Here is a 23,420-nt window from a genome sequence, read left to right on the forward strand (position 1 = left end):
CCTTTCTTCCTTTACAACATACATTAAAACAACTATTAGTCATCTGACCGAATAGCTTTTTATGTGCCTCGGAGTCATACTTTTATAACCCTCCTGTGAAGCACTTTGGGACACTGTACTGTGTTAAAGTTGTTTAAGTATGTTAAGGTGATAAATAGATATAAGTTATTGATGTTGCTGTTGGACCAAACCATTCATAACTGCGGCATCCTGTTCCGCGCAGAGCTGACTTTCTGACCTTGTATCCTCTCCACTAAAGAGATTGTCTGTTCCCATCTCTGTAACATTTCCCTTGCCCAATTTGCCATACCTCATTGGCTCTTCAAACTCACTTTTGTCACTTCCGAACTCAACTATTTCAGTGTTCACCTGGCTTCAGGTATCCAATCCGCCACTCTCCCTAAAGTTGAGCAGATCTAAACTCTGTTACCCTCACTCTATCCAACATCCCAGATTGGAGCGCAGACTTCCAAATTCAGGCCTGTGACGCCATTTTTACAACGACGGAGAGCTTGTCTGCCTGCACAAAAATTCAGGCTTAAATTCTGCTTACTCATCACCTTGATCTACATTTATTCACAATTCTCCCAGTGCCTTTAGTTTAAAATTCCCCATCATGGCTGCACCTTTCTGTGCCTCCTTCAATCCTGTAGCCCTCCAGAGTTCTTTGTTTCTCTGGCTCTGGCTTCTTGTGCTCTTTCTCCACCATTTGTGCCTATGCCTTCCACACTTCTCTACCTCTGTTCCTCGTTCTGCTTCTTTCGGGGCTCCCTTAAGTCCATCTTCTGGATCAAGTTTTTAACTGTGCTTCCAAAATTGCTTTATTGAACTCTGTGTGAAGCATCTTTTTATATTAAAGGTACTATTTATAATTAATATGGAGTCAAGTGCCATCTAGACAAGGCTGGATAAGGCTCAGCTGTGATATCTTCCTCCCATCAGTGGTCTAATAGCCTACAAACATTCACTGCCTCAGCTCACACATGAGTAACAACCACTTGGCATGAAAAATTGCTGGAAGTATCAACAGTAGCAAAAGCTGCTGTAGTGCTTGCATCTGATGAGCTTTGGATAAAGTGACACATCTGAAGTGCCAATGATTTCTCTTCGATGAGATAATTTTGTTGTGTATTTGAACTATTAATGGATTTCTGCTTAAGATATGAGCTCCCTGCTGTGCATTTCTGTCATTTTTAGTTTCTGTTCAAAATTGCAGCAATTATATCTGTACTAAGATACAATGGACCACCTTATCTCATACAGTATACATCTAAGTGACCTCTCTATCTCTTGCACTAAAAATTATATTGTTAAATCTTCCTTTATAAAACATATTCCACATATCAGAAGAGGTGAATTGTCAGTCAGTACTACTAATGCTCATCTGGAATGCAGTCATAATAACATGGGAAACATTTTATTACTCCTCAGTGATTGCAACATAGGGACAATAAATCCAAATTTTGAGGCATGTTTGAGGAAGTTAGAATGTTCCTGTAGGTACTGAGAACACTCAGAGGTCCTGGCGCATGAATGCTGAGAGAATTCGTATGGTTCAGTATTACACAGGATAGTCTATTTAACCGCTAATACATCACAGAAGCTTTTATAATGGTTTTAGAATGTATACTTTGATATTTTAAAATGATATAAGAAACGTCTGCTATGTTTAACTGGTTAGATATAGATGTGACTCACAGCAGTGTTTTTTCCGCTATCCTCCTTCCTTTCAAACATTGGGAATTTGGAGGCTTCACAGATGTCTGTCCACAGAGCTCTGATTTTTCAACAGGCTTATCAAGTCAATAGTGGAGCCATACAGACTAGACGTATCCCAGGTTTTGTTCCCTGATCCGTATGGAATTAGAATTCAGTTAAAAACATGGTAAATGAAAAGCCGATATCAGTAAAGGTGACTGTAAAGCTATCAGATTGTCATTCAAAACCCAACAGGTCCTTCAGAAAAGGAAACTTGACACCCTTACTAAGTCAAGGCCTGTGTGTGACCATAGACCCCACTCCAATGTGTTTGACTATTAACTTTCCCCTGCAGTAATCCAGCGAGCCATTCAGTTCAATACTTCTGGCTTATGTCAACTGAAGATGGGCAACAAATTGTGGCCATGCCTTCACTGACTGTCCTTCATCCCATCCTTTTGTGAATTGTCTTGGGTCAAGAAAAGCACTGAATAGGGAAGGAAACATCAGGCTGTGCTGCCTGGAAAAGCTTACTAAATGTGAACACCATGCGATCAGGGCTACAATGGTGCTCTTGCAGCCAGAGTATCGTATTTCTGCCCTCACATTGTTCACATTTTTTTGTAATCAATTTTCTGAAGAAGTGTTTACATAGAACATAGAACAGTACAGCACAGAACAGGTCCTTCGGCCCTCAATGTTGTGCCGAGCCATGATCACCCTACTCAAACCCACGTATCCACCCTATACCCGTAACCCAACAACCCCCCCCTTAACCTTACTTTTATTAGGACACTACGGGCAATTTAGCATGGCCAATCCACCTAACCCGCACATCTTTGGACTGTGGGAGGAAACCGGAGCACCCGGAGGAAACCCACGCACACAGGGGGAGGACGTGCAGACTCCACACAGACAGTGACCCAGCCGGGAATCGAACCTGGGACCCTGGAGCTGTGAAGCATTTATGCTAACCACCATGCTACCCTGCTGCCCTGAGTTTACTCCTGAAGTCAGCTGGTGAGCTCAAACTGAAACTGTTGAGAATGAAAACAGTTCATCAATTGACAGCTGCAAACACTTATGCAGTAGGCTGCCAGTTGACAATAGACACTGTAGTAAAGAGGACCGACCGTGTGAGGGGAAGATCACATGGGCGTGGTAAAGGTGCATCATTTTTCCTCCTATCTTGATAATTCTACCCAATGGTAATTGAGGGAAATCCACAAAATTGGTTGTTATGACTTAGTAAAGCATATAAACCATTTTGCTGGCTCAAATGTGGTTTAATTCTCAGCGGTTCTGAGAAGGAATATTGGAAGTAATTGGAAACTAGCTTGGGATACATGATGCTGCTTAATCACACTTTACAGTATCATCATTGTCTACCAATCATTTGGTAATGTAATCAAAAAGCCCTAAGATTTCAGATAATATTATTACTATGTCTACTTATAAAATATATTTTTTTTCACTCCTGCCTCATGTCGCCGGGGACCCGGGTTCGATCCCGGCCCCAGGTCGCTATCCGTATGAAATCTGCACATTCTCCCAGTGTCTGCGTGGGTCTCACCCCCACAACCCAAAAAAATGAAGGGTAGGTGAATTGGCCACCCTAAATTGTTCTTTAATTGGAAAAAAAAGAACTGGGTACTCCAAATTTATATCAAAAACGGGTTTTGTTTTGCTGTGAAAAGAGACATGCTTTTCTCACCCATCAGAACAGATGCAAGAAAGTCAAATTTCAAAGGGAACAATAATTTCTTCTGCCTGAGAAAAAGGGCAATGATTGGTTGGCAAGTCGGCTCTAATTGCTCAAGACTTTGCAGTTCCAAATGGACCAGGGAACAATTGTCTTCCAAGCTTTTGTTATTCAAAAAAGGTGCAGAGGGAAGGTCATTGCACATTCTAACAAAGGTATGTCAGCTACGTTGTGGCTAATAATCTTTAACTGGTTGTTGGTGCAATTCTTGGCAAACTTGGGATTGTGCAACAAATGCTGCCCTTTCACGGAATCATATCTAATGTTAGACATTTTTCTGACTGATGTAAGCACAGGTTGGTTGAGTACAGTCAGTATTCTGCCGATTGCAATCAGCTGAAGGGACATGCTTTTTGATATGATCCATCAGTCATTGGGACATGCAGCCAATGTACCTGTCATCGCACTGGCACTGAAATTCATACACCACATAAAAGCTACATAAATTCAGTTGCCATGACCTTTCTTCCACAGGCAAAAGGAATATCTCCAGGGGAAATTTATTTTTGAATGAAGAAAAATATGTCGCACAAAAGCTCCCTCATGGATTCACCACACCAATGTCTTGACCAATTAGAGTCGACTTGTCAGCCAGTCAGCATCCTTTTTCACAGGCAATATAAATTGTAGCTACCGGAGGGCGGCATGGTGGTGCAATGGTTAGCACTGCTGCCTCACAGCTTTGAGGACCGGGTTTGGTCCCAGCCCCGGGTCACTCTCTGTGTGGAGTTTGCACATTCTCCTGGGTCTGTGTGGGTCTCACGCCACAACCCAAAAGATGTGCAGGGCAGGGCAAATTGCCCCTAATTGGAAAAAACATAATTGGGTATTCTAAATTTATAAAAAAAACAAATAGATAAATTGTTGCTACCTTTGAAATTTTGATTTCTCACAACTCTCCTGGTGAGTGCAAAAAGAGAAACTTCAGCAGCACTTTTTTTTTTCTTAGCAGTACTCAAGTTCCATACTACCAAGTGACTGTTTTTATTTTATTTTAAAGGTGGTGTAAAGTGTCCAGTGTGCAGTTTTGTGTATGGTACTAAGTGGGAACTGAACAGACACTTGAAAAACAAGCATGGACTGAAGATTGTGGGCAGCATAGAAGGAGAAGCCATAGAGCAGGTACTTATTTCTTCTTCTAAAGGTACTAAATCTTGTAGTGGTGCAGTTCTGGAGGATTCCAGTCGAACTCTTCATCTAACTTGTGGCCACTCCTCATATGTATTTTAACAGCAAGAGACATTAGGTGGTATACAAGTCATCAAAATCCAGTTCTCCTTCCCTAATATTTAGAATTGTCAGTAATCTTTCTCAATTAAGTTGCTACAATTGCACCGTGTGTTGCAAGACAGTCTGAATAAATTATCTTGCACATCAAAGATATAAACAGCACAGATAGACAGTTTTGTTTTCCATTAGGAGTATCCCCAGTTGAATACTGTCATTTTTTTGTATCTATAATAATATTAATCTTTATTATTGTCGCAAGTAAGCTTACATTAACACTGCAATGAAGTTACTGTGAAAATCCCCTAGTCGCCACATTCCAGCTCCTGTTCAGGTACACAGAGGGAGAATTCAGAATGTCCAAATCACCTAACAAGCATGTCTTTCAGGACTTGTGGGAGGAAACCGGAGCACACGGAGGAAACCCACGCAGACACGGGGGGAACATGCAGACTCCGCACAGACTTTGATCCAAGCTGGAAATCAAACTTGGGACCCAGATGCTATGAAGCAACAGTGCTAACCATTGTGCTACCGTGCAGCCCATTTCCCCTATATAAAAAAAATTAATTGTCTCGAGCTATTCATTCATTGTTAACTGGACCTGTTAAAGAAAAGCAGGTTTAGTTGTCTCAAAGTGCTTTGCATCCAATTATGTATTTTTGAAAGGTCACTGTTGTAATATGAGATGGGGAGCAACCAATTTTCATTGAACAAGCACCCAGAAACGGTCATGCGGTAACAGTCTGTTTTGTGATATTGATTGAGGAGTAAAATTGGCCAGGATACCAGGGATAACTTCCCTATTTTTCTTCAAAATAGCGCCATGGGATCTTTTATATCCACCTGATGAGACCTTTATTCAGTGTCTCATCTGGAAACTCAATTGGCCGAGCCATATAAGTACTGTGGATACAAGAGCAGGCCAGAGACTAAGAATCCTGCAGCAGGTATCTCGCCTCCCAACTCCCAAAGCCTGTCCATTATCTACAAGGCACAAGTCATGAATGGATGGAATACTCTCCCCTTGCCTGGATGAGTGCAGCTTCAACACTCAAGAAACTTGACACCATCGCTTCTCGGTCTTTTGGCTAAGATGAGCATGAGGTCAGGTGCAATGTCTGGATCTGGTATGTCTCTCTTGTGGGGACCATGAATTGGATTCAATTTGAATTGGTTTTTGGAGCAGGCAAGGAGCTGGATTAGGGGTTTGCCCCTGTCCACACTCTGAGCTCTGACTTTGTAACACTGACAATGTAATAAGTAATAAAAAATAAAGAAGCTTGACACCATCCAGGACAAAGCAGCCAACTTGATTGGCAGCCCATCCACAAACATTCACGCCCTCCTTCACCGATGAATGATGGCAGCAGTGTATACCGTCTGATTGATGTCATTTGTGCGTAGGACTGGGAGTTTCAGAGATTACTACTTTTGAGATCTTGCTTGGTAATTTTCTACCTAGCTCTCTAGATTTTGCTATGTTAATCTCTGTTCCTCCTGGCCTCTGGTACCTGTCTGTATGGAATTTTCACATTCTCCCCACGTCTGCACCGGGTTTCTTCCGGGTGGTCTGGTTTCCTCCCACAGTACAAAGATGTGGAGGGTTAGGTAAATTGGCCATTCTAAATTGCCCCTTAGTGTCCAAAACGTTAGGTAGGGTTTACGGGAATAGTGCGGAGGATTGGGCCGAGGTAGGGTGCTCTTTCAGAGGGTCGGTGTAGACTCTGTGGGCTGAATGGCCTCCTTCTGCACTGTAGGGAGTGTATGATTCCATAAACAGTTGAGGTCCGAGGACTGACTCTTGTGGCACCCCGCTAGTTACAGTTCGCCAGCCAGAGAAGAACCCATTTATCCCGGCCCACTGCTCCCTCTGCTTTCTGTCAGTCAGCCAGTCTAGTATTCTGCCTCCAGTCCCCTATGATCCCACCTTTTATGTGGCACCATGTCAAATGCCTTCTGGAAGTCTAGATATACCACATCTACAGGTTCCTCATTATCCACCTTGGTAGCTACATCCTCAAAAAACTAAGTAAGTTTGTCAAGCATGACTTACCCTTCATAAAACCAGGCTGACAATGGTGGATGGAGCGAGCTTTTTCTTTCCAAAAGTTCAGTCATCTCCTCCTTAACGATTGATTTCAGCAACGTTCCCACCACAGAGTTCAAGTTAACCGGTCTATAGTTTCCTACTTTTTGCCTCTCTCCCTTTTTTAATAGGGGCATCACATTGTTTCCAATCCACTGGGATCTTTCCAGCAGGGTATTTTGAAATATCACAACCAATACATTTGCTATCTCTGCTGCCACCTCCTTTAATTCTCTAACGTGCAGGCCATCCGGTCCCGGAGACTCATCTACCTTTAATGCCATTAGTTTATTAAATACCTTCTGCCTCGTGATGGTTATTGCATCAAATTACTCTGCAGCAACTGCAGTTTTTGGAAAATTTGTATTATCCTCTACGATGAAGACAGAGACAAAATATTGGTTCACTATCTCCACCAAGTCTGTTTCCCATTATTACCTCACCAGTATCTAAAGAGCCACCTAGACATAGCCCTAGACCACAACAGATGAAGTAGAGAGAGGATCACTGAATAGACACCATTTTCTTTTGTGGGGGTGGGGGTCCGCGTTGTGGACACTATCTGTACCTCAGGGGAATGGAAATGTCAAATGTTTACAATTAAAATATGTTACACCTGATACATGAGAAGCCTCTGACACATTAATCTTCACTGCGGGCTTGCCTGCACCCCACCTCCCTGACATGGTGGTCAAGTGCCCTCCTTGCAGACCCGTTCAAAGGATGCATGCGAGTGTACTGTCAGCAGAAAGACAGAAGTCGGGTTTTGGCATAAACTAAGGAGCACCAGAGTTAACATCACAGCAAGTTATCATCGCTCGCTTGCCTTGAATATTGACCCACTCACAGTGACGACACAGGTCCACCACTCTGGGGTGATGTTACACACAACCTTGGAGGTGGAACAGGATAGTCGGAGAGAAGTGGGGAATGAGGGGAGTAGGGAAATAGGTGGGAAGGAAGGGATTGCGGGAACTGGAGGGCAGGGGGGATTTGGGGAAGGGGTGATTGGGGGAGGAAGGCGGGAGGGGATGAGCTGGTGGACAAAGCCTCACCCTATGAGAATTGGGCAAGGATGAGGACTTCCCTGGTCCTCCGGGCACACCAAACCTTTGTCCCCACCTGTTCTTCTACCTCTGGCTCCTCCCCGACTCGTCCTCCAGCCCACCTAGTCAGCTCCTCCTCCTCAGATAAGGCCCCATGTTCCTTCTCCCCGTGATCCAGTATGTCGCCCTGCTGCTGTGCCAGGTTGTGGAGGGCACAGCAGAACACCACAAAACGGGAGACCCTCTTGGGGGGCGAGGAGGGTGTGTGTGTAGTGCAGTACACCACCAGAGTGGTCCAGCCATTGGAACCACATTTTGAGTAGTCCGATGCACTGCTCAATGATAGCATAGATGGCAACATGGGCTCGTTATATTGGGTCTCCGCCTCAGTCTCTTGAATCCGCACTGGCGCCATCAGCGAGGGCCTCAGCTGGTTCCTTATTCCTCAACAGCTAGCTCGTCATCCTGGGGTTGGTCCTCGAAGACACCAGGGATCTCCCAAGTGTCCCAGGATGTAGCTATTCACACTCCCTGGGAAGCATGCACACACGTGCATGATGTGGAGGTGGTGATCGCGTACGAGTTGAACACTCAGGGAGTGGAACCCCTTCCTATTAATGAAGGGCCTCCCTGATGCCCCGGTGTGAGCAAGATAACATGTGTGCCATCAATTACTCCCTGGAGCTGGGGCATCCGGCGATGGGGGAAATTCTGCAGCAGAGCATCTTGGTGGCCTTGCTTCAGTTCAAAGTTGATAAAGTCTGATGCCTGGGCATACATTTGCATGTTCTGACTCGCTTACCTAATCGTGCCCCCAACGGAAGTGTGAATCACACGCTATTCAGTCTCGGCGCCAACACTTAGTTTCCCAAACAGAGAATTTCCGGTCCTGATCATCTCTGCTGTCTGATTTGAATTGACTATAAGTTTTATGCTGTCCTGTTTTCAACACCAGTCTTTTGAGTTGAATATTTCTTTGTTTAATCTGCACCAATCATGTTTCATTGTCCGTTGTGATTGTTAATTAATAATGAGTTGGGAGGCAGCAGCAGTATGCACCTTAGGTTGTTGTTTCTTAATTAGTAAAGGCATTAATTATTTTACAATCGTGTCCAAAAGATTTAACTTTGCAAGTCTCCCAGTCCACACTATTTATGTCATGGTCATTGTGATGATATGCATAGCAATGTATATAGTTGGATGTATGACCTCCGACCAACAGGTGGGGACGGTGATCCACCATGTGACTCCACAGAGCGGCAGTTGGTAGTAAGTCTTACTTGAGGACAGTCGCATTAGAAGTAGTTCCAGGAGAATTCACGTATTCGTAACCTTTTGCATTATTATTCGTGAGCTATCTTTCAACGTGTTCATTTTGTTAATAAATTATCTTACTAGTCAAATAACTAGATATTCTGTGTGCATCTTTACCTTGGTCACAACACAGAACATAACAGTCACCATATCACAAAAAAAGATATGCTTGTATTAAAAAGATGTGCAGGATAAAAAAACAAGGCAGGGTGGCTTCAGTATGCAAGGTTTATTGTGAGAGGAAGAAATGGTGAGTCCTACTCAGCTACTGCCCTTTAGAGTAGTTGGTGCTAGCACTATGTAACAAAATTAACAAAAATGGTTCCTTCATATTTGGAGGTCAAAATTCTGGAACTCCCTCCCTGGCAGCATTGGACGTGTAACTGCACCACATGGATTGTATAAGGAGCCTGCTTGCAAACACCTTCTCAAGGACAATTAGGGATGGAATAAATACTGCCCTTGCCACCAGGCATGAATAACTGAAAAAAAACACTTGCCTCAATAATCACAAGAAATTCACAATTTTTTTTATTTGGGGGAAAGAGAGCAATGTATTTTAATTGATTTTGAATATATTTGTACTTGCGTCAGCAGGTTCTTGAAGCTTCTCCAGAGCAGACTCAAACGCAGTACTTTCACATAACAGAGAGTGAAGAAGATGTCCAGGGCACTCAGGCAGCTGTGGCAGCTCTTCAGGACCTGCGGTACAACACAGAAAATGGTAAGTGAAGAAGTCTAACTGAGGGAAATTCCTGGAATGACTTTTATCCTATTCAAAGGAGGGTGGCGAGATGTTTGTGAATTAGCTTGCTTCGCTTCAATTTTGAACCCACTCAGCTATTAGGATAATGCAGATCTAGGAGCATGCTAATAAAGTGACTACATCGTGATAGGTTCAGTGCATATTGTTCAAGAGCATATTGTTAAAGCTGGAGCAGTTTAATGGAGGCACCTGTATCTTTTCGATGAAATTCAGAGCATTATGTATTTAAGTTCAGAAACCTAATTTCCTGGTCACGTTTTTCAGTCAACACTTACCATCATAAACTGCAATGACAATGCTTCCCATTCTGATTCATCATGGTATACTTGTAGGTGGCAGAGTGGAATGAGTTTCTAAATTCTCTGTCCAAGATTGTCATCTTGTTAGAAAAAACTGTATTGAACAGGTATGTTCAAGACCAGGGGCAATGTATCAGTTTGAAAATACACAGCATTTGGAAGCAAAACATTTTTTTACGTCATAATTCTTCATTACTGAAGTTAGGCTATGTCTACGTGATATGGTGATTCTGTGAATAAAATGATCCCAGGTATCACACTTAGCAGTTAAAAGCCATTGATTTAGCTTCCCAGTGTCTCAGTGAACAGAGGCATCGTCCACTCAGCCAAGCACCAGACGTTCCCAAATTATTTTGGTTCTGGCAGCTAGATCTATTATTAGGCATTGAAAGAAGCCAGAGTTTCAGTTCCTGATCATTATCCAAAGCACATCTGCACTTATGTCAGTGCATATGTGTGGATGTTGGATGAGGACAAAGTCGGGCTTAGCTGTGACTTCATGCCCCAAGTTGTGCTCAGTGCTTAGGTTCACACTTTCTGAATAATATTGGAACTGTGGAATTGTGAAAATGAATGCAAGCTTCTGGAGTCAAAGGAGACAAAATTAGCAAAAGAACATACTACTGATTTTATATCTGTTGTTCCATATTTCTAGGGGATAGGATGGATTCAACAGCTGTGAACATTCTTCAACAAATCATCGGTTTAGCTCCAGAGCACCATGACGGAGCTGTTGCTTCTGTGGTTACCATGGCACCAGGCACATTAACAGTTGTGGAACAAGTAAGATTTTCATTGCTTTTATCTAATTCTTGCAGAACTTTAATGTCAGATGTAAAGCCTCACTATAAAATCCTGGGGCGGGGGGGGGCTACCATTGATCAGAGACTGAACTGGGCTAGCCATATAAATACTGTGACTACAAGAGCAGGTCAGAGCTTGAAATCCTGCAGTGAATAACTCGCCTTCCGCCCCACCCCCTCCCGCCCCCAAAGCCTGTACAAAGGTACAAGTCAGGAGTGCAATGGAATACTCTCCAATTGCCGAGATGAGTGCAGCTCCAACAGCACTCAAGGAGCTGGACACCATCCAGGACAAAACAACTGCTTCCCTGGCACCACAACCACAAAAATTTGCTCCCTCCATTGCTGAAGTACAGTGGTAGCAGTGTGTACCATCTACACGGTGCATTGCAGGAACTCATGAGGACTCCTCATAATACGTCTTCGAAACCCACGACCGCTTCTATCTCGAAGGACAAGGGCAGCAGATGTATGGGAACATCACCACATGCAAATTACTCTCCAAGCCACACAATATCCTGAGTTGGAAATATATTGCCATTCCTTCACTGTTATTGAATCAAAATCCTGAAACTCCCTTCGTAACAGCACTGTCAGTGAACCTAGACCACAACACATGGACTGCAGCAGTTCAAGGAGGCAGCTCATCTTTCTTGAGCAATTAGTAATGGGCAATAAATGCTGACCTAGCCAACGACTCCCACATCCCTTGAACAAGCATTAAAAATATAACTGATTGTTGGTATATCATATTGTCCAGATGGAACATATTCTGAATTGCTAAAGGAAATAAAAGAAATAGGAAATACTGGTCACATTCTTTAAATCCTCGTTAGATACAGGGGTATGCTGGAAGACAGAAGATTTGATGATGCTACACCACTGTTTGAGAACGGGGAAAGGAATGAGCCATGAAAACGTCAGACTAGTCCAATATTGATATAGTTAGGTTTTTCGAATCATTGTCAGAGACAAAATAAATTTTAATTTGTAAAAGCATGGGTTAGTCAAGGAGAGCAAGAATGAATTTATTTGAAGCAAATTGTGTCTGACGAAAATGATTGAATTCTTCAGTGACTTATCAGAAAATGTTGATTTTTTTTCTAAATTAATTTATGGGATGTGGACATCACAGCCTTGGCTAGCATTTATTGCCCATCCCCAGTTGCCCTTCAGAAGGTGGTGATGAGTTGCCTGCTTGGACCACTGCAGACCTTGAGGTGTAGGTACAGCCACAATGCTGTTAAGGATGGTGTTCCAGAATTTTGCCCCAGTGACGGTGAAGGAACAGCGATATGTTTCCAAGATAGGATGGTGCATGACTTGAAGAGGGGGGGGGGGAATCTCCAGGTGGTAGTTTTCCTAGGTATCTCCTGCTCTTGCCCTTCTAGATCAGGGGTGGGCAAACTACGGCCCGCGGGCCGCATGCGGCCCGCCAAAGGTCTATATGCGGCCCACCAAGATCAAGTCATTAAAAAAAAAAAAAATTTTTTAATTTAAAAAAAAAATTTTTTTTTTTTTATAAGGTTAATGTGGGGGGCTGTTGGGTTACTGGTATAGGGTGGATACGTTGACTTGAGTAGGGTGATCATTGCTCGGCACAACATCGAGGGCCGAAGGGCCTGTTCTGTGCTGTACTGTTCTATGTTCTATATGAGGCGCCCAGAATCATAACCGGGTGAAGCGCCATTTTTGAAAAGTAGAGATAAAGAGGGCTAAAGGCAGGATGCCGCCGGGGGAAGCGCTGAGGTATATGCCGCACGCTAATTGGTTACAACCGGGACTATTAATACAATGCGGCCCTTTAAAATTGTGAATTTCTGAATGTGGCCCTTGCACGGAAAAGTTTGCCCACCCCTGTTCTAGATGGTAGTCGTCATGGATTTTTTTAAGGTGCTGCTTAAGGAACCTTGGTGAGTTCCTGCAGTGCATCCTGTAGATGGTACAAACAGCTATCACTGTTTGTTGGTGGTGTAGGGAATACATAGAAACATACATGTTTAGTGGGCAGCACGGTAGCATGGTGGTTAGCATAAATGCTTCACAGCTCCAGGGTCCCAGGTTCGATTCCCGGCTGGGTCACTGTCGGTGCGGAGTCTGCACGTCCTCCCCGTGTGTGCGTGGGTTTCCTCCGGGTGCTCCGGTTTCCTCCCACAGTCCAAAGATGTGCGGGTTAGGTTGCTTGGCTATGCTAAATTGCCCTTAGTGTCCTAAAAAATAAGGTTAATGGGGGGGGTTGTTGGGTTACGTGGATAGGTTGACTTGAGTAGGGTGATCATTGCTCGGCACAACATCGAGGGCCGAAGGGCCTGTTCTGTGCTGTACTGTTCTATCTATCTATACATAGAAAATAGAAGCAGGAGGAGGCCATTCGGCTGTTTGATCCTGCTCCACCATTCATTATGGTCATGGCTGATCATCAAGATTAATACCCTGGCCGCGCCGTCCCCCCATATCCCTTGATCTCTTTAGCCCCAAGAGTTATTTCTAATTTCTTTGTGAAATTACACAACGCTTTGGCCTCAATGGTAGTGAATTCCACAGATTCACCCTTTCCTCACCTCAATATTGAAAGGTTTGCCTCCTGTCCTGTTCCACCCCGGGGGGTGGCTCCGATGAGGCCTGGCCCGCGATCGGGACCCACCGGCCTCTGTGGCTGAGGGTTTCCTTTCCTACACACCGGCCCCTGTAGCCCTGCACTATGTTGCGTCAGGGCCGGCACGTTGAAGGAGGCCACTGCGTATGCGCGCGTTGGCGTCGGCGCCACTGAGCATGTCCTCGTTGACGCCGGTGCAACTGTGCATGCACGGATCCCGTGGTGCCTAGTTCGTGCCGGGATCTGCAGCTGGAACGGCGCAAACCGTTCCAGCGCCATGCTGGCCCCCTGCAGGGGCCAGAATTAGATATGGGAGCGGCCCATGCATGCCGTCACAAAATGCAACAGTGCTTACGATGCGTTTACTCTGCTGTGGGATTTGAGAATCCCACCCAGGTTGTATGTGATTAAGACATAAACCCAATCAGTGGGAGAAAAAGCCAATCAGTGGGGGTAACGTCTCACTGCGGCATATTACAACCAATATGTGTAAGGAATTGACACTCTCACAGCCCTGCCTCTGAAAGGAGTAATGAAAGTTGTAGGCATTGAAGAGAAAGAAATTATACCAGCATGTAACGTTGAAGACTGTATAAAGTTTTGTACGATTGTACCGATCCGGCTCAAGTCTAGTGAATATAACAAACCTATGTCCCCAATCAATACTCTGGGCCTCTGACCTACAGATTCAGTGGCATTTCCACGACACCATCTCCGCTAAAATCTTTCTCTCTAGTGAGTGACCCAGTAACCAATGTTCATAGAATTAGAATCATTAGCTAAACATCTGGAGGGGAAATTAGATTTTTTCAGTCAAACATGTCCAAAATGAAAGCTGACCCAATTAAGTGTGACACTAAGCGCAAAGTCTCTTAAAGAGCCAAAACAGGCCAGAATGGCCTCTTTCTAAATTTCCAATTCTATGAAGATTAGTAGATATGTTCTATGTTCTATGAATCAGAGGAACAAGTTAAAATCAAACTTTTTGTAGTTTTGAAATTGAGAAGTGCCTGAACAATCCGTGAACATCCGTAGCTGGATCATCAGCGTTTGGTGTGGAGTGGGTGTCATGACAGAAGGAAGCACGGTAGCATGGTGGTTAGCATAAATGCTTCACAGCTCCAGGGTCCCAGGTTCGATTCCCGGCTGGGTCACTGTCTGTGTGGAGTCTGCACGTCCTCCCCGTGTGTGCGTGGGTTTCCTCCGGGTGCTCCGGTTTCCTCCCACAGTCCAAAGATGTGCGGGTTAGGTGGATTGGCCATGCTAAATTGCCCGTAGTGTCCTAATAAAAGTAAGGTTAAGGGGGGGGTTGTTGGGTTACGGGTATAGGGTGGATACGTGGGTTCGAGTAGGGTGATCATTGCTCGGCACAACATCGAGGGCCGAAGGGCCTGTTCTGTGCTGTACTGTTCTATGTTCTATAAGGAAGTTTGGAATGGGAAATGGAGAAAAGAAAGAGAAACTCCAGTGTTTCTGGAGCGAAAGGCTTGGCTGGTGGGGAGAGAAGTGGGAGGTGCCAGCTGAGGTAGATATATCAATCCGCAAATTGTGAACATTCTAGTTTGGTTGGTGACAAACATCACTTCTTGATTTAATTTGTTTTAAGAACTTTGCAAAACCATTCATAATCACACCCACGTCAGAGGCTAGGATTTTTAGGTTTTATTCCAGCAGACTGAAATAGTAGTAGACTGATCTGGAGGACTGGGTCTGCGCCAGTTTTTTCACCTGCCCAGTTTTTCCAGTTAGCACTAGAATGCAAGCCCTAAAGCTGTTGGTATATTTTTTTTTTATAAACAATTTTATTGAGGTGGTTTTTGGCTTTATAAACAGTTACAGACATCATCAGAAAGAAAGCAAAAAAGGCAAAAATGTGAGCTGTTGGTATATTTAAATAGGGCAGTGATGACATCCCAATTTCAGTCATTATTGCCTCTTTGGAGAGCATCTGCTGCTTTCATAAAACAGACAGCCCGGGCGCGATTCTCCGCTCCCCAGGCCGGGTGGGAGAATCGCGGGAGGGCCACTCTGGCACCCCCCGCGATTCTCCCACACCCCCCAAAATGGTGTGTCGCGTTTTGCGACACGCCGCTCGGAGAATCGCGGCGGCGACCCGCGATTCTCCGCCCCGAATGGGCCGAGCGGCCTGCCGTTCCCGACCTGTTCATGCCGGCAGCAACCACACCTGGTCGCTGCCGGCGTGAACCTAGAGCGAAAAGGTAAGTTCGGGACCTGTGGGGGGCGGAGAGGGTATCGAGCACCACGGCCGTGCTCGGGAGGGGACTGGCCCGCGATCGGTGCCCACCGATCGTCGGGCTGGCATCTCCAAGAGATGCACTCTTTCCCCTCCGCCCCCCCGCAATATCTAGCCGCCACGTCTTGCGGGGCAGTGGAGGGGAAGACGGCAACCGCGCATGCGCGGGTTTGCGTCGGCCAATCTGCGCATGTGTGGCTGACATCACTAAGGCGCCGCCGGTCGCGTCATTATCGGCGCGCCGCCTTGACGCCAGTGTCAAGGCCCGGCGGCCTACTTTCACGAAACGTCACTCCTAGCCCTCCGGGTTTCACGACGGCGTCGGCCGTTGCAGAGAATTCTGCCCCCCGTCTTGCTAAGGCATCGTTGAGAGTTCACAGCCAATAGATTACAAAAGAACAAAGAAAAGTACAGCACAGGAACAGGTCCATTGGCTGTCCAGGCCTGTGCCAACCATGCTGCCAGTCTAAACTAAAATCTTCTACACTTCCTGGGTCCATATCCCTCAATTCCCATCCTATTCATGTATTTGTCAAGATACCCCTTAAATGTCACTATCGTCCCTGCTTCCACCACCTCCTCCTGCAGCGAGTTCCAGGCACCCACTACCTTCAGCGGGAGATGGATCGCTGGTGGCGGGATTCTCTGTTCCCACCGTTGTCAATGGGAATTCCCATTGTATCCACTCCCCACCACTGGGAAACCCATGGGCAGATTGTGCTGCTGGCGAGACCAGAGAATCCTGCCGCTAGCGGATTAGTGGAGAATTCCGGTCTCAATGCCACAATGCAGCATTCTGTCAACTGAAGTGCCACCCTGAATTCTGTGCTTAAATCCTGCAGTGGGACTTGAACCAAGGCCTCTTGTGGAATGTGCATTGTTGCTGCACTAAACTGTACCTCCGTAGATTTAATGGGCCCAGCTCTTGAAAAGTCATAGAAATCTTGTTCTGCAAACAATTTCGATTTTCTTTTGCATTTATGCTGACAACTGTTTGCTGCTTTGTGCTCCTATTACACACCCTCCCCCGTTCTAAGAGTTTGCAATAGGGTTTCCATTGAGAATGATTATTTTAAAAGTCATAAATTGAATAATTGGTCTTAATTGCTCCCTTGATTAATACAGCACCTATGACACTGGGAAAGGATAACATTTTCTTAATGTTCTACTTATTTTGAGCAAAGTGTTGACACTGCAGTGTTGGTCCATGATTTGCACTGTATCAGCCAAATAGGATTTACGCAGCAAATGGAGTCTTATTTAAAAAGAACTATGGCAAACAGACTTTATCCAAATGTATAGCAACGACACTTGATAAAATGAAGATTATATTTCCAGCATAATCCAGAGTGGAGGATAGTTGCATATTACAAACCATGCGTCTACAATCATTTAAAGTAGTCTCCAGCCTTAATTAGTGTTCAATTAGCCAATCATATCCATCTGGCCAGAAAGAGTGTTGTCACTATATGTAGGCACACATTGAAGGACTTGTTTAAGGAAATTTGACAAATCGAGGGTAACCCTGAGTTGGTGTTAATGGAGAATCTCCAGTTAGGAGCAAATCTCACCTCTTCTATTTAAGAAAGAAGGGAGACTGAAAGCAGGAAACTAGAGGTCAGTTAGTTTAACATCTGTCATAGTGAAAATGCTGAAATCAAAGGAGGTTAGCAGGGCACTAAGAAAATCTCAATGCAGTCAGGCACAGTCAACATGGTTTTGTGAGTTGTTCGAGGAAGGAACAAACAACATGAATAAAGGGGAACCTGAAGATGTGGTGCACTTGTCAAATGCCTTGTGGAAATCCAAGTACCACATAATGGCATGGATTGGGGATTGGTTCACTAATAGGAAACAGTGTAGGCATAAAAGGGTAATTTTTTTTTCTTTTATAAATTTAGAGTACCCAATTATTTTTCCAATTAAGATGCAATTTAGTGTGGCCAATCCACCTAACCTGCACATCTTTGGGTTGTGGGGATGGAACCCACGCAGACAAGGGGAGAATGTGCAAACTCCACGCAGACAGTGACCCGGGGCCAGGATCAAACCCGGGTCCTCAGCGCCGCAGGCAGCAGTGCTAACCAGTGTGCCACCGTGCCAGCCTTTAAACGGCTAATTTTTGAGTTGTCAAGATGTAACAGAGTGCCACAGAGATCAGTACTCGGACCACAGCTATTTCTACAATCTCTAACAATTATCATAGAATTTACAGTGCCGAAGGAGGCCATTCAGCCCATCGAGTCTGCACTGGCCCTTGGAAAGAGTACCCTACTTAGGCCCCATGCCTCCACTCTATACCCTTTATCACTGTAACCCAGTAACCCCATCTAACGTTTTTGGACACTAAGGGCAATTTAGAATGGCCAATCCACCTAACCCGCACATCTTTGGACTGTGGGTGATAACTGGAGCACCCGGAGGAAACCCATGCACACACAGGGAGAACATGCAAACTCCACGCAGACAGTGACCCAAGCCGGGAATCGAACGTGGGACCCTGGAGCTGTGATGCAACTGTGCTAACCACTATGCTACCTTGCTGCCCCTACTTGGATGAAGGGACCTAGGTAGGAGAGCAAGTTGTGGAGGGGACATAGGGTACTGGATTCTCTGGTCCCTTAGCTGCGTGTTTCTTGGCAGCGAGAGCAATGACACCATTCGCTGGTGCCGGGATTCTCTGTTCGCTCTGCTGTCAATAAGAATTCCCATTGAAACCACCCCACACTGCCAGGAAACCCGCAGGCTGGGGAGCGCTGCCGGTGGGACCAAAGAATCCTGCCACCAATGAATGTCCAGAGAATTCTAGCCAAGGAGTTTGCATACATTAACATAATGGGCAAAAAATTGGCAGATTGAGTACAGAGTGGGAAAATGTAAACTTGCCCACTTGAACAGGATGGATAGAAAAGCAAAATGTCTTATTTAAATGGAGAGGTTGCAGAACACTACAGTACAGAGAGAGCTGGGTGTCCTGGTACATGAAAAACATAAAGTATGCATGTACAACAATTGATTAGGAAGGCAAATGAAATGTTGCTTATTGCAAGGGAACGTATTAATAGAAATTGAGAAGTTTTGCCACAGTTCTCCTTACAGAGCATTGCTGACACCACATTTGGAGTACTGGCTACAGTTTTGACTCTACTATTTAAAAAAGGATAGAATTGTATGAGTTGTAGTACAGACAAAGTTCACTCCACTAGTTCCTGGGATGAGGAACATAGTGTTTTATGAGGAAAGACTAGACAGGCTTGGCCTGGATTCATTAGAGCAGGGTTTCGTAAACCTTTTGGCCACAGAAGCCTTTTTTAAAAAAAAATATTTTAATTTGGAATTTTAAATTTTTGCAACTATCGTAACAAAGCACAAGGAAAGAAATAGATATCAAAACAAAACAAGTACAACACTGGGATCGAGTCTACAGGATTCTTAAGGGGGAGGGGGAGCAACCAGAAGTTGTGATGCACATAGGGACCAACAACATAGCTAAGAAAAGGGATGATTTTAGCAAGTTCGGTTGGAAGCTAAACAGCAGGACAAGCAGAGTAGTGATCTCAGGATTGCTACTGGTGCCACATGCAAGTGAGGCAAGGAACAGGGAACGAGTATAGCTGAACACGTGGCTACAGGGCAGGCGCAGGAGGGAAGGCTTCACATATGTGGATCATTGGGATACCTTCTGGGGAAGATGGGACCTGTACATGAAGGACGGATTGCACCTAAACTGGAGGGGCACCAATATCCTGGGTGGGAGGTTTGCTAGAGCTCTTTTGGAGGGTTTAAACTAGTTTGGCAGGGGGATGGGAACCAGAGCTATGGATCAGAGGATAGGGCAGCTGTTGAACAGGTAGAAATAGTATACAGCGAGCCTGTGAGCAAGTATAGACAGTTGATAGAGCAAAGTTGCACTCAGTGGAATGGGTTAAAGTGTGTCTGTTTCAATGCAAGGAGTGTCAGGAATAAGGGAGATGAACTTAAGAGCATGGGTCAGTACTTGGAACTACGATGTTGTGGCCATTCCGAAAACATGGATTTCACAGGGGCAGGAATGGTTGTTCGATGTTCCCGGGTTTAGATGTTTTCAGAAGAATAGGGAGGGAAGTAAAAGGTGTGGCACTGTTAATTAGGAAGTGCATCACAGCTGTAGAAAAGGATGTAGTTGAGAAGGGTTTGTCGACTGAGTCAGTATGGCTGGAAGTCAGAAACAAGGAAGGAGCAGTCATTTTATTGGGCGTTTTCTATAGATCTCCCAATAGCATCAGAGCGATAGAGGAACAGATTGGGCGGCAGATCTTGGAAAAGTGCAGGAGTAACCGAGTTCTTGTCATGGGTGACTTCAACCTCCCTAATATTGACTGGAACCTCCTTACTGCAAATGGTTTGGATGGTGCAGATTTTGTCAGGTGTGTATAGGAAGGTTTCTTGACTCAATATGTAGATGGACTGACTAGGGGGGAGGCCATATTGGACTTGGTGCTCGGCAACCGACCAGGCCAGGTGTCAGATGTTTCGGTGGGAGAGCATTTCGGTGACAGTGACCACAACTCCTTGATCTTTACCATAGTCATGGAGAGGGACAGGAACAGACTGAGGGGAAATTATACTGCTATTAGACAAGAGCTGAGGAGCATAAAGTGGGAACAATTGTTCTTGGGGAAATGCGCAACAGTAATTTGGGATTGTTTAAGCAGCAATTGCTGCGAGTGCTGGATAGTTTTGTCCCACTGAGACGAGGAAGGAATGGTAAGGTGAAAGAGCCTTGGATGACAAGAGAAGTTGAGCTTCTAGTCAAGAGGAAGAAGGAAGCTTACGTAAGGTTGAGGAAGCAAGGATCTGACTCGACTCTAGAGGGTTACAAGGTAGCCAGGAAGGAACTCAAAAATGGACTTAGGAGAGCTCGAAGGGGGCATGAAAAAGCCCTGGCAGGAAGGATTAGGGAAAACCCCAAGGCGTTCTACACTTATGTGAGAAATAAGAGGATGATCAGAGTGAGAGTAGGGCCGATCAGGGATAGTGGAGGGAGCTTGTGCCTAGAGTCTGAGGAGGTAGGGGAGGCCCTAAATGAATATTTTTCTTCAGTATTCACTCGAGAGAGGGACCTTGTTGCTCATGAGAACAGTGTGAAACAGGTCAATAGACTCGAACAGGTTGATATTAAGAAGTAGGATGTGCTGGAAATTTTGAAAAGCATCAGGATAGATAAGTCCCCTGGGCCTGACGGGATATACCCAAGGTTACTACAGGAAGCGAGGGAGGAGATTACTGCGCTGTAGGCGATGATCTTTGCGTCCTCACTCTCCACTGGAGTAGTACTGGATGATTGGAGAGAGGCAAATGTTGTTCCCCTGTTCAAGAAAGGGAGTAGGGAAATCCCTGGGAGTTACAGACCAGTCAGCCTTACGTCTGTGGTGAGCAAAATATTGGAAAGGATTCTGAGAGATAGGATTTATGATTATTTAGAAAAACATAGCTTGATTAAAGATAGTCAGCATGGCTTTGTGAGGGACAGGTCATGCCTCACAAGCCTCATTGAATTCTTTGAGTATGTGACAAGACACATTGATGAAGGTCGGCCAGTGGATTTCAGTAAGGCATTTGATAAGGTTCCCCATGGTAGGCTCATTCAGAAAGTTAGGGGGCATGGGATACAGGGAAATTTGGCTGTCTGGATACAGAATTGCTGGCCGAAAGAAGACAGCGAGTGGTAGTGGGTGGAAAGTATTCCGCCTGGAGGTCGTGACCAGTGGTGTCCCGCAGGGATCTCTGCTCTTTGTGGTTTTTATACATGACTTGGATGAGGAAGTGGGTTAGTAAGTTTGCCGATGGCACAAAGGTGGGAGGAGTCGTAGACAGTGTTGAGGGCTGTTGCAGGTTTCAACAGGACATTGACAGGATGCAGAGCTGGGCTGAGAATTAGCAGATGGAGTTCAACCTAGATAAATGTGAAGTGATTCATTTTGGAAGGTCGAATTCGAATACTGAATACAGGGTTAAAGGCAGGATTCTTGGAAGTGTGGAGGAACAGAGGGATCTTGGGGTCCACGTACATAGATCCCTCAAAGTTACCACCCATAGGGTTGTTAAGAAGGCGTATGGTGTGTTGGCTTTAGGAGAGCCGCGAGGTTTTGCTGCAGCTTTATAAAATTCTAGTTAGACCACACTTGTGTCTATTGTGTCCAGTTATGGTTGCCTCATTATAGGAAGGATGTGGATGCTTTGGAGAGGGTACAGAGGAGATTTACCAGGATGCTGCCTGGACTGGAGGGCATGACTTATGAAGAATGATTGAGGGAGCTAGAGCTTTTCTCTCTGAAGCGAAGAAGGAAGAGAGGTGACTTGATAGAGGTGTACAAGGTGATGAGAGGCATGGTTAGAGTGGATAGCCAGAGACTTTTACCCAGGGCGGAAATAGCTGTCAAGAGGGGGCATAGGTTTAAGGTGATTGGAGGAAGGTATAGGGGAGATGTCAGAGGTTGGTTCTTTACACAGAGTGGTGGGTACGTGGAATGCACTGCCAGCAGAAGTCTAAGTCGTTAGGGCATTTAAGCGACTCTTGGACAGGCACATGGACAGCAGTAAATTGTTGGGACAGACAAGTTAGGATGAGTTAAGAACAGTATCCCCAACATGTTCCCTTCACGGATTCAAGACCTGTCTGTACCAATGCAGGGTAATGTCAACACTACAGAGATGCATCATATTCATCACTACAAAAGAAAACCACGAGAACCCCAATACTAAGGGGGAGTAATATTTGTAGCCAATAATGCAATCCAGGCCTAGGACATTATTTTTAAACTTTCCTTGTTCATGGGATGTGGGCAATGCTGGCTGTGCCAGCATTTTTTGCCCTTGAGGGGCCAGTTAAGAGTCAACCACATTGCTGTGGGTCTGGAGTCACGTATAGGCCAGACCAGATAAGGATGGCAGATTTCCTTCCTAAAGGACATTTGTGAACCAGATGGGGTTTTACGACAATCGGCACTGGTTTTATGGTCAACATTGGACTTTTAATTCCAGATTTTTATTGAATTCAGATTTCACCATCTGCAGTGGTGGGATTCGAACGGGAGTTTCAGGTTTAATAGTCCAGTGACAATACCACTACGCCACCGCCTCCACAATCAGATAAAAATCATGGGCGGGATTCTCTCGGCCTGTCCGGAGAATCGCCGTGGATTCACTCCACGCCGCCCTGATGCCGGGACGCGATTCTTGCGGCGCCGGCCGCATAGATCCCCGCTGATTCTCGGCTCGCGATGGGCCGAGCGGCCCTAACAAAAAACCAAGTCCCGCCAGTGTCGATCACGTGTGGTCTTATCCAGCGTGTCCTCAGCGTGGAAGGGTCCGGGTAGCCTGTGGGGGTGGGGTGGGAGGGGGGTCCGACTCCGTGGAGGGGGTCTCCACTGTGGCCTGATCGGTGGGCTGGCCTCTCAGGCTGGGGGGCCTCCTTTCTTCCGCGCCCACCCCTTTAGCCATACATCATGTTGCGTCAGGACTGGCGTGGAGAAGGGAGCCACTGCGCATGCACACGTTGACGGCGGTGCCACTGTGCATGTGTGC

At 45.4% G+C, this 23,420-nt stretch overlaps 1 protein-coding gene across 5 annotated transcripts in view; it reads left to right on the plus strand.

Annotated features, from left to right (window-relative positions):
• The window catches only part of LOC119972306 (zinc finger protein ZFAT-like), a 152,295-nt gene that overhangs the window by 122,881 nt on the left and 5,994 nt on the right, over positions 1-23,420 (plus strand). For 4 of the 5 annotated variants that reach the window (XM_038808797.1, XM_038808798.1, XM_038808799.1 and 1 more), the window contains 3 exons: positions 4,461-4,582; positions 9,731-9,860; positions 10,857-10,984. In XM_038808797.1, coding sequence (XP_038664725.1) covers positions 4,461-4,582; positions 9,731-9,860; positions 10,857-10,984 — 380 coding nt within the window. The remainder of the gene's footprint in view (positions 1-4,460; positions 4,583-9,730; positions 9,861-10,856; positions 10,985-23,420) is intronic. The other variant, XM_038808795.1, reaches the window with a different exon arrangement.

This window comes from Scyliorhinus canicula, chromosome 10, assembly GCF_902713615.1.
Source record: "Scyliorhinus canicula chromosome 10, sScyCan1.1, whole genome shotgun sequence".
Taxonomy (NCBI): domain Eukaryota; kingdom Metazoa; phylum Chordata; class Chondrichthyes; order Carcharhiniformes; family Scyliorhinidae; genus Scyliorhinus; species Scyliorhinus canicula.